Source organism: Mobula hypostoma, chromosome 9 (assembly GCF_963921235.1).
Source record: "Mobula hypostoma chromosome 9, sMobHyp1.1, whole genome shotgun sequence".
NCBI lineage: Eukaryota > Metazoa > Chordata > Chondrichthyes > Myliobatiformes > Myliobatidae > Mobula > Mobula hypostoma.
Window position 1 is genome coordinate 132,356,976 of NC_086105.1, and position 12,141 is coordinate 132,369,116.

At 40.3% G+C, this 12,141-nt stretch overlaps 1 protein-coding gene across 3 annotated transcripts in view; it reads right to left on the reverse strand.

Annotated features, from left to right (window-relative positions):
- ciita (class II, major histocompatibility complex, transactivator) overlaps nucleotides 1-12,141 on the reverse strand; it is a 112,278-nt gene that overhangs the window by 2,426 nt on the left and 97,711 nt on the right. For all 3 annotated transcript variants that reach the window (XM_063059200.1, XM_063059201.1, XM_063059202.1), the window contains 8 exons: nucleotides 11,250-11,429; nucleotides 10,398-10,469; nucleotides 9,390-9,470; nucleotides 7,833-7,946; nucleotides 5,435-5,518; nucleotides 3,485-3,568; nucleotides 1,721-1,804; nucleotides 535-625 (listed from right to left, as the gene is read on the reverse strand). In XM_063059200.1, the coding sequence (XP_062915270.1) occupies nucleotides 550-625; nucleotides 1,721-1,804; nucleotides 3,485-3,568; nucleotides 5,435-5,518; nucleotides 7,833-7,946; nucleotides 9,390-9,470; nucleotides 10,398-10,469; nucleotides 11,250-11,429 (775 nt within the window). In that variant the 3' untranslated portion in view covers nucleotides 535-549. The remainder of the gene's footprint in view (nucleotides 1-534; nucleotides 626-1,720; nucleotides 1,805-3,484; nucleotides 3,569-5,434; nucleotides 5,519-7,832; nucleotides 7,947-9,389; nucleotides 9,471-10,397; nucleotides 10,470-11,249; nucleotides 11,430-12,141) is intronic.

A 12,141-nucleotide genomic window follows, 5' to 3' on the forward strand; every position in this document is an offset into this window, starting at 1 on the left:
GATAGAATGTAATAAGACAAATTTAAGTAGATTATCACTGGAAAAACTTAAATGGATATCTGAACTGGATGCTTTTCTACAATAAAATAGTTATGCGTTGAGCATTTTTGAACACTATTTCTGTTTACCATATTATTTCTGCATTTCCAAGTGTGGGAGAATATTTCAATTTAAGCCCAACTGATAGCAAGTTTTATCTTTAGGCTCCACTGGGACTGTGTGTCAATACAGAAGTCCACTGCTTTATATTGTCAGCCAATTAATAGAAGCGCACTGACAGTTGTCAAGACCTTCACGGCTCAGAATCTCTGGCTCAGCGTTATGAAGATACAATGGCAATTTTAAAGCTGAAGTTGGTATGAGTTTAATCACCAATGATAAAGCTAATATCTCCATATGTTACTTTGCAAATATATGTAGTAGGTAATACAATTGCCATTGGGGAAAGAAAATTTTTTAAATTCACCGAACCACTAAAATACTAAAAATAAATGATTGCATGTTACAGAGGAAAGCAAAATGTAATGCACTTACTTGAGAAAGGTTTTCCTACTGTAAATTAATTCTGACATCAATCTGTTGAATGTGTTCTGACATCCAATGTGTAATTGTAGGACTCCATATCCTGCCAATGAAAGAAGAAAGTTGTAAAATATACAAAGTAAACTATCTCATTGTCCAGTAGGGTAAAGGCGATGTTTAGTGAAGAATAATACCACACAAGATTTCAGTTTAACATTTCTTAATTGATCTTGATATATATTTGGCCTCCAGATTCATTGTGACTAATAGTAATCAATGCAATGGTAGGTGTGATTGTGTCGCAACAATGACAACAGTGAGATTGGCTTCATTGATGAGGATTTCTGGGTGTTGGAACACAACTGAATTCAATGTTTAGCAACACACACAAATTGCTGGAGGAAGTCTGCAAGTCAGGCAGCATCTATGGAAGGGAATAAACATCTGATGTTTCAAATCGAGTCCCTTCATCAGGACTGGAAATGAAGAGGGCAGAAGCCAGATTAAACAGGTGGGGGGAGGGTGAGGAGTATAAACTGACAGGTGATGGGTGAGACCAGGTGAGGGAGAAAGTGGGTGGGTGGAGGAGATGGGATTCAGTAGGAAGCTGGGAGGGATGGTGAGAAGAGGTAAGGGACTGAAGGAGAGGGAATCTAATAGAGGACAGTGGACCATGGAAGAAAGAGAAGAGGAGGAACCAGGGAGGGTGAAAAGAGAAGGGGTGAAAGGTAACCAGAATGAGGAGTAGAAAATGAGAAAAAGAGAGAGGGGGGAGGGGAGGAAAATTAACAGGTTAGAGAAACTGATGATTTACTGGTTGTGGTCTAGAGAGGAGGAAATGATCATATTGGAGTCTGATGTTATTAAGTAAATACCTCTGAGAAAGTGGACAATTGAGAATATGTGTGTTGCATATAGTGGTGCATGAGCATGGTGCTGATTGTGTGCCAGTGTAGATGCACATATACGAAAGTGGATATGTATAGATTTAGAGAAAGAATGTGAAGGTACATGCAATTGTGGAAGCAAGCAAGTGTGTGCACATATCTATGCACCTAAATAAACATCCCTACAGGTTCAAAATATTGCTGAGTAATGCCATACCTACTTAATATTGTTTCTGAGAAAGTTTACATATTACAAGGGTAATTCAAGGTCAATGCAAATGTTAATTTTGATTTTATATGAACTAGCTTACCATATTTTCTGAATATGGGGACAATGCTTTAAACTCTGCGTAAGCCTCTGGGCTCCTACATCTGTAATTTTGTTGAATTTAACACTGTGGAAATAAAAAACAAAATCCTTTACAATCAACAGCAAACTCTGGATATTTCAACCACAAAACCATTTTATACCTTCAATGCTTCACATCACAATCTCTGACTAAGATCTAATCACAAGGAAAACGGACACACTGGAAGAAAAGAAGCTCATTTTCTAATCCAAGATAGGTGGCAGGCTATAAGTCTCAAGCCAATTTTAATAATAGAGTTTGTCATGAATCTGTCACTGGAATCAAATGTGGGTCAACTTCCTCACTGACAATAAGGGCATTGCAGGAGAGAAGTGTGGGAGTTAACACAATGAGCTGGATGAGAGCTGCTCACAGTGAGGGACACATTCCTCCATCCAGGCTACACAGGTAAAATAACAAGCAGCTTCTTTACCATTTCTTTGGCAGCCTCAAGCAGTTATTTTAAGGATTGTTCAAGTTCAAGTATAATTGTCATTTAAAAATATACATGCAAATTATTGCTCCTCTGGGGCCAGATATAAAACGTAGCACATATGTTCTGATCCAGTATATAGAGTCACAAAATAAAATTAGCTCATGTCCCTGACTGGCATGGCCTGAAGACTGATGGTGCATTGGATATTGTCCTGGAGCCATGTTTCTGCAAGAACAAGCACGCAGCAGTTCCTCATCTTGCACCGGGTCAGCTGCAGGCGAAGGAAATCCAGGGAGCGAGTAATTGAGAACAGCGCCGACAGGAGAGCCGGCCTGCAGGGACCAACCCCAAACCCAGTATGGGTTCCAGCGGGCTGCCGCTCCGTCTCCGGCACCTCCTCCCCAAGGTGGCTGTAACAGGCGGTGCTGCGGCACGAGGGCCTGGTCCGTGTGAGAGCCAAGGCCGTGCAACTCCCCTGCTGCCGGTGCGTGTAAGCTGACAATTCAAACTGCAATATTTTGCACGGGCAGCATGGCAGAATAGCGGGTAGTGCCATCGCTCTACAGCACCAGCGATCACAGATCGGGTAAGACTGCAGACCCTTTGCCTTGTTAGGAGGCCTTGATATTTTGCAGAAGAACCCTAAAGGAGACTCTGGACCCTTTTTTGCCTGTGGATATTGACCCCTCACAGCTTTAAGGCAGCAGTCAGACATATAATGTATCAGAGATCAGTGGACAGCCATCATGCTCCTCGGGCACTTTGCCCTTAGGGATCGACGCATGTTGTCCCTTTTTAATAAGGAGGCAGACAATGAGGTGAATGGGAGGTCAAATAATTTCCCCCTTAACTTACAGGGTCGGGGTTGAACATGGATGTTGTGACCTAACTGTCTACATTGTTGGTGCAGTGCCGTCAGTCAAGACGCACCCAGGGTAGGGAGCAAGCTGTTCCCCATGTTTCATGCTCCCTCTCTCCGCACAGCTGATGAATCCAAGGGAACGGCAGCGACCGATAGAGTTTGACAGCAGTGGCATCGCAGGAGTTGCCAGTCAGCATTGAACTCGACATAGGACTGTCTTAGGGACCCCAGCTCAGGACTTTTCCTTGGGGTTTACTCCTGAAGCCTTCCCCATGAGTGGGTATAGCCACGAGGCAGCAGAAGTTTGTGATCAGAACTTTCCTTCTCCTAGATGAGCTGCCAACCACAGCCGATTGAGCCCCATCTGTCCGGAATACTTAACTTAACCTTATATAATTACTATCATATTGATATTAGTGATACTTACTCCAGAACTTTCAGTGATTTCATTACTGGGAGGATTTCTGCTAGCTTTTCTGCACCTTTGTCACCAATGCTATTGTCATACAAACTGTAAAAGAAAATAAAGTTAGACAAGGTGGACACTGATAATCTTCATGGCTTGATGTATTTAAATAAATTACAGAGAGGTGACTGAAGTTAGTTAAGTGTCTCATTTAATTCAAGAACTCTAGGAGCAGCCACCCCCTTACATCCCTAATCGTAATCTCAGATCTGTGAATACTGATTTGCTTAGTGTTCCTAGAGCCAAATACATCAGTACTGGTGATGTGGTCTTTTGCTCGTACACACCAAAAATCTGGAATATTCTACCAACTGAGATACACCAGGGTAGTACTGTGGAATGTTTCAAAACACTTTTTAAAAAATAATTTTTAAAATCTGGCCTACTTATACTTAATGCCTAATGATGTTCATTATATTTATATAATATATTTGATTACATTTTATCCTATATAATGCTTGTCTTTACTTATGAGTTTTAATTTTGTCTTGTATTTTTATGACTATATTGATTTACCTTTACAATCTATGTAAAGCACTTTGAGCCTGCATCTTAATGCAAGAAAGGTGCTATATAAATAATTATTATTATTTAACTTTGAAACGCATTGAGTTTGTATTAACAACACTCATTTATCAAAGATTTATGTCTGGACTTATTTGTCACATGTACATCAAAACATCCAAACATACAATAAAAATGCATTGTTTGGGTCAAATTAAATCCAAAAATTAAATCAAGGACATGACCCACCCAGCCAATGCACTTTTCGTCCCTCTTCTCTCCGGGAGAAGGCTCAGGAGCTTGAAGACTCGTACGGCCAGATTTGGGAACAGTTTCTTTCCAACTGTGATAAGACTGCTGAATGGATCCTGACCCGGATCTGGGCCGTACCCTCCAAATATCCGGACCTGCCTCTCAGTTTTTTTGCACTACCTTACTTTCCATTTTTCTATTTTCTATTTATGATTTATAATTTAAATTTTTGATATTTACTAATTTTTACTATTTTTAATATTTAATATTTGTAATCCAGGGAGCAGGAAGCGCAGAATCAAATATCGCTGTGATGATTGTACGTTCTAGTACTAATTGTTTGGCGACAATAAAGTATAAAGTATCCGCTGGGATCACATGGCAAAGCCCACAAGCGTTGTCGCACTTCCAACACCAACACAGCACGCCCACAGCTTACTAATTCTAACTGTAAGTCTTTGGAACATGGGAGAAAAGTGGGGCACACAGAGGAAACCCAGGCTGTCACCGGGAGAGCGTATTCACTCCGTATAGGCAGCGGCAGGAACTGAACAATCATCAGTGATCGCTGGCACTCTAAAGCGATTGCACTGACTGCCAGGTAACTATGCCGCCCGTGTGAAATATTGCAGTTTAAATTGTAAGCTTAAGACTTACTCAATACCATTTCAGTATTTTCAGATTCAAGCTGTCAGCTGATGTTATACTGTCCAACACACTTAGTGACAAACATCAGATGGAGAGCTTTTTAATCCTAACCTACCGGTTAACTTCTGAAGTAAATTAAATTGATGATTGAATGTACAGCATTGTTGAGTGCTGGCTGTAACATAGAGAAGAGTTAACAGCATCTGATTACTTATCAAGTATCCTTAGGGAACACTACAGAGGTACAGCTTCATGTTAACCCAGCAAATCACCTGATGTGGTCACAGAATGTATTTGTTGCCCATTATTTGTTCCTTTTAAATCTAAGGTTGGTTGATTTTTGCTGACCAAAGGTTTAAGGGAAATGTGGAAAGATATGTCAACTGAGATTGGTTTTAGTTCTCCATGGAATGGCAGAACAGGCTCCAGGCAGTTTGGCTTTAAATAGGCCGCACCCATATGTAGGAGTTTTCTTTAAATAAACAAAAGCAACTTCCTAAGACTTGCCTGAGAGTCCTCAAGAATTTTAGGTTGGGAAGAGATCTTGCCAACTTCTGTGCGCCTCGGTCTGCTATCTGGTTGCGTGACAATCTATAATATATTGAAAAATTGTAACAGTTAGTTTGAATTTATTGGTGCATTTTATATTATCTCAGAATAGTAAATGACAAAAGCATTTTGATGTTTAACCTGTTTTACCAGCGGTTGCAAATTTAGCCCACAAGAACCAGTTCAGGTTTGTCATGTCCAGAGAACCATGGCACCAGTTGAAGATGTCCAGGATACCATACACACAGTGTCAATAACCTGCTGTCACCTTGTTCACAGTTCAAAGTGGTCAGGCTTTCAATTTGTTTACTACAATTCGGATTTCTGGGAAATCCTGCCACATGACCTCTTCCTGACGGCTGCCACAGTCCCACTATTTTATCTTCTAAAGGGAGGGAGAAGGGAGAGTGGGCAAAATGGAGGGGCTGGCTGAGAGAGTAGAAGTTGCAGAGGAAAATTATAATCGGAAAGATGAAGTGGTATGAGGAAGTAGGAAGCAGACAGGGTGGGAAGAAAAAATGTGAAAATGTGGAGTGGACAGAGATAACAGGGAGATTAATTATGAGGAAAAAATGAACAAAAAGGACAGGGAATGGCATCGGTTGCTAATTTGAGAGATATACAATCCAGATATACTTCACAGTGTTTGGGCAGAACTATTATCTTAGTGTAGATGGCGATTCTAAATTGGGGCGTGGGAGTTCCTTTGTAGTAATTCATAATGGAGCTTTTTATTCTTCTTAGGCAGTCCCATGGGACCAAGGGTAATTTGCTGAGGAGCTGATGAGGCAATTAAGGATCTGCAGACTCAGGGCAAAAGGTGTTTGATGGGGTCACTAGGTGCGAGGTATAGGAGGTAGTGTGCTCATTCCTCTGCATGCTGGGTTTCTCTAAGCTTCTAATGTGAGACACTCAGTTCCACCCTGCAACAGAGAACCACACACACACACACACACACACACACACACACACACACACACACTTGTCATTGTGCTGCGTGTGCACACTTTAAAGTCTTCCCCAGTATTTTCTAATAATGGGTCCTAACTGAGCTGATGCAGTCTGGTTGGCTTTATGGCACATTTCCTGTCATAAACAGTGGAATATTCCATTTCTGTAGTAATGGGGATGTGTAAATGTGTATATGTTATTTTTATTCTATATTTAAGCTAGATACTTCTATTTATTTGGTAATATGATTGTAACTACATTGTGGGGTGCATGACGTTCTAATTTATGTGTCGTCTTTAGTTAACTTTATGGGTAATTAAAGATGGTATGTCCTGGTGCTGAACAAACAGGGCTCTTGGCTCTCAGTAGGAGTGAGATAGGGGTTGCCAGGAGCTCATTCTGGACAAAAATAGTATGGAGCTATTATTATGTTTTCTGGTACTTTTTTGCAAATATTGGCAGTTTTCTTTTCACTATTTTCACTAATTTTGTGTTTGATTTTTGATGCACCTAATAAACACCCTTGCACTGAAATGCTAAGTGACTCCGGCTATTTTTCCTTTAGTTATTATCCACAATATAACATTCCCAAAATGGTCTTTCTTCATTTATTTCACCAGCTATGGGACTGGGATTCCAGTAGGTCAGTGGAGATTCTACACTTCATCAACCATGCTTTGAGAACCTTGGTTTCCTTGGTCTCTTGTAATGTGTTGCCATGGCAATGCTCAGAGTTGACTGCCTGAGGCAGGAATCTGGTGGCAGTTGTATAAATGACACTGACCAGCGATTAATTAGGGACTTAGTGCTGAGAAAGGTTAGTTCACTTAAACAAGGGGACCTAGAGAGTATTTTGTAGACAGTATGTCTCCAGTGCTCTAGGTGCAGATGCATATGGGAGGGTGGGGTTACTGCTGCCTGGTAGACCAGACAATAATCTGGTAGACTGTCCTTGCTCATTGCATTAGTGAGGGATACATCTTTGTATGACCGAGCAATTAACTGGTCATTGTATATCACCCTGTGATCACCCTGTAATCGAGGGATTATAGGGCGGCATGCCTCGAAGGGCTGGAAGAGCCTACAGCTCAATAAATAATCAGATGATGGAATGCTACTCTGACGCATTCCGCTTTGGATTTTAGACAAAGTTAACATGTAGCAAAGGAGAGTAAATGCCAAGCGGAGGCTAAACATTGGTGTGATCAGTGCTCCCGGGGAGCTGGACTGGGGTGGGAATCTGCAGCATAACACAAACCCGGCCATCATTTTCCAAATGTGATTGTCACAGCTTCATCTACAGATGAACATACCTTTACACATACATCTGGATACATATAAACATGCGCAGTACAGATACACTTGTATATTTATGGTATATATTCCAATTAACTTTGCTACTCACATCAATTTTTCCAGACACGTTAAGTGAGACAGCACCTCTGACAATCTTTCAGCTCCTTCGTCTCCGATTTTATTTTCACTCATTTTAACTTTCTGTAAACTTGGTCCTTCGAGGCTACATAAAAAAAAAGAGAAGTTCAATTGAAAATCTACCTTTTAGTAATAAAAGGAAATTTGCCACAATCTTAAAGACCATAAGACATAGGAACAGAATTTGGTAATTCAGCCCATCAGGTCTGCTCTGCTAATCCACCATGGCTGATTTATTGTCCCTCTCCTGCCGTATCCCAGTAGAACGCTGTTTAATTACTGATGTGCGAAGTACTGTACAGTAGTGAAGTTTAACTGGTGAATTTGCACTACTTCCTGCAGTGTCTACCATATACAACTTTACTATAGCTTGAAAACCGTTATTTGAAATAAAAATGATAGTCTTAGCAAACATCTGCACAGAATTGCTACATTTCAAAAGAATACATGTTATACCAGAATATTCCCTTGGAAACAAGTAGACACAATGTATTATTATGAATGAAATGTACTCATAATGTATGTAACAATATGTGTGGCAGGCAGCTGCACTTGTGGCCACTTTATTAGGTACACCCGCTCATTAATACAAATATCTAATCTGCCAATCATGTAGCAGCAACTCAATGCATAAAAGCATGCAGACGTGGTCAAGAGGTTCAGTTGTTGCTCAGACCAAACATCAGAATGAGGAATAAATGTGATTTAAGTGACTTTGACTGTGGAATGATTGTTGGTGCCAGGCAGGGTGGCTTGAGTATCTCAGAAACTGCTGATCTCTTGGGATTTTCACGCACAACAGACTCTAGGGTTTACATCGAATGGTGTGAAAAACCAAAAAAAAAAAATCAGTGAGTGGCAGTTCTGTGGGCAAAAATGTCTTAAATGAGAGAGGTCAGAGGAAAATGGTCAGACTGGTTCAAGCCAACAGGAAGGCGACAGTAACTCAATTAACCACGCATTAGAGCAGTGATGTAAAGAAGAGCATCTCTGAATGCACAACACATCAAACCTTGAAATGGATAGGCTGCAGCAGCTGCAGTCTACACTGGTTCCACCCCTGTACCTAATAAAGTGGCCACTGGGTGTATATTGAACACTTAATTCTCTAGGCAGATGAATTGTAAAACACATATTTTAACAGTCTTCATTCTACATGTGAATAATACAGAAATGCAATTTATATAAAATGTATTGACAAAATCTATCTTTAAGTATTCAAGTTCGATCATCAGATAAAATGATTGAATTTACTGGTATGTGACAGTACAGTTTCATTACTTGTCAAATACTAAACTGAACTCACAAATGACATTACTGTTAAACCGAATGTAACATTGTGGTGATTGATGAAGCCATGTTTTCACTCTGACATGTGTTATAATTTTCATAAAAATGAATTGATTTATCAATAGTTTTGCATAAGATAAATTAAAATAAAATCAGTGTAATACATCGTAATAAAGAGTTGAGAATATCTGTCAAATTGAAGTATTTTCTGGACAAGACATTTCAACCTTTTACTCACTCTAAATATTTCAGGAATACCAGTGACGGTAGAATCTTCGTTAGTTTCCGAAATCCCTGAGGTCCATTTACAGGGCCGAGGCTGCAAGATTAAATCAAATTGCATTTCATTGTTAACCATCCATCAGTTAGTGATTTGTGTAGCTTAATTGTACTAAGGAAACTAAAGGATTGAGTAATTAATAATCGTCAATGGGAGCCAGGCAAGTTGAGAAAACAGTTACAAAAAGCTTCAGAGCTTTCTTTTCCGATAAACAGGCAAGGAGTACAAACAGAAGTGGTTGAGGCAGTCATTATAACAACTTTTAAAAGGCAGTTGGAAATTTATGTGGATAGGAAAGATATGTTAGAACAGGGGTTGCCAACCTTGTTACCATGGTTACCATGGACCCCAGGTGGGAAGCCCTACTTTGGAAGGATATGGGCTGAACATGGGTGAATGGAGCTAACTTGGATGTGCATCTTTGCCAGCATAGACCAGTTGAGCCAAGGAACCTGTTTCTATTGCTGTACAACACTATAACTCTATAGGAAAGAAATTGTGCTAAATCTGCTTACACCGCAACCATTTTATTGAGTCTAATTCTGGACCTCACAATCTAAAAAGAAGTGTGATCCATGAAGAGCATCCACCCTCTGGTTGGCTACAACACCATCATACTTACATTTAACTTTATTATAACATTTTAAAAATCACTTTTCATTGGTTCCACTTCTAATTAGCATACAGATTTGATTATTAGAGGAGCAAGGGATTTTTGCAAAGTGATTGCTCCTTCTGATTTCTCTCCTCAGTCTTTCTCCTTCAAACGTTTCTCTTCAGCTTTCTGGGATGGCTATGAGTCACAAAATAGTTCTAGGCATAGTCAGTAATATGGGTAACCAAAGAGTTCTCTGAAGTTGTCACTAAACCCTCATAAGTTTGCTTACAACTTGATTCTGATAAATATCTGAGGAAGCTATGCATTCACAAATTGAAAAAGGCTAGAGATTACAGATCACCACTTACGCAAATTCCAGCACTTGTAGGCTCCTCACTGCAGGTAATCCTTGGAGTTCATCTCTGGATGTTCTCAGGGCACTGTTTCAGGTGAAAGTTAGAAGCAAAAGATGAAATACGATGCCCTTCTTTTACTACATAGTGATAGCCTTTTCAACTAGTATTCTCCCCATTTCTTCACCAGAAAACATTGCTGAAAGTTTGTCCACAAACTTCTAATACAAATAGTCAAGTATTGTAGATCCAGCGAGTCTTCATCATCATTACGTGCTGTGTCATTTGATGTGGGCGATCATGGTCCCTTGACCACAATTGTTCTAGGCAGGTTTTTCTACAGAAGTGTTTTGCCACTGCTTTCTTCTGGGCAGCAGCTTTACAGGATGGGTGACCACAGCCATTATTAATACTCTTCTGAGGATGTCTGCCTGGTGTCAGTGGTTACATGACCAGGAGTTGTGATATGCAACAGCTGCTCATATGACCACCTACCAGCCGCTTCCATGGCTTCGTGTGTCCCTGATCAAGGGTTATGCAGGTGCTACACCTTGCCCAAGGGTGACCTGCAGGATAGCAGAGGGGAGGAGGGCCTCCTTTGGTAGAGATATATCTCCACTCCACCATCCAGTAAATAGTTATTCAGTAATATCAGAATTACACATAAAGAATAGCTTCGATGGGACTATCTTCCAAGTATGAATAGAATATATGAAGGGCATACAACCCTTCAAGTTCATTCTATCATACAAATAATTTGGAAATGAAACAGGACAGTCAGTTGTATTACCTTATGATGGGGTGCTGTGGAGAGGAGCTGAACACATATCTACAGATAGAAGCTAAGCGAGAGAGGCGTCAACACACCTTGACAGGAATCTTCTTTCCTTGTGAATCTGCACCAGTAAATCAAGGTCGTCAATATCTTTCAAACTCTTAACCTCAAAAGGATTGACAGAGAACTTGACAAGGGACAGATGAAGCAGCTCGTGTAATTCCGTTTCTTCCAAATGCTCCCAGAGTTTTACCGCGTCGCATATCGACACCCTGCGAAGGGAAACCAACTCGTGAAAGGGCACCAGAAAATGTTATTTAAAAATTCAATCATGCAAACCAGGATCTCATTTAACAGTTGGCTCTGTTAAAGAACGAGGCAGGAGAGGAAGGTTTCATAATTCATTATGGCAATAATCTGGTAAATCAGAGATACTGAGGGTTATGGGGATTCAGAGAAAAATGGCATGTTAAGCCAGAGATCAGGTCAAAGTTCAATGTAAATTTATTATCAAAGTTTGTATATATCACCATATACCACCCTGAGATCAACTTCTAGAGGACTTAAGGCCTGCTCCTGCTCCTATATCCTTATTTTTCACAAAATCCTAAAAAAAACCATACCGTGACTCTTAAGCTACTGATTGATTTGTGCCTGGCTGCTGTAATCCTTTAGACGCAAGCATGCATACACGCTGACAGTCTGATCTACTCAGCCCAGCTTGTCACACACTATGAAGAACAAACACTGTGTGAACTACCTACCATAAATGTCAAAGGGGACTTGTATACAAGCATTTGAATTAGGAGAAGGACTAGGCCGCTCAGCCTTTGAGCCTGCTCTGTCATTAAATGGTTGACCCGATCATAACTTGAGCTCCACATTCTAATCTACTCACAGTAACCTATTACTCATTTGCTTATTAAGAATCTATCCACCGCTGCCTCATAGAAAACTTATGAGCATATTGCCAGGACTTGAGGA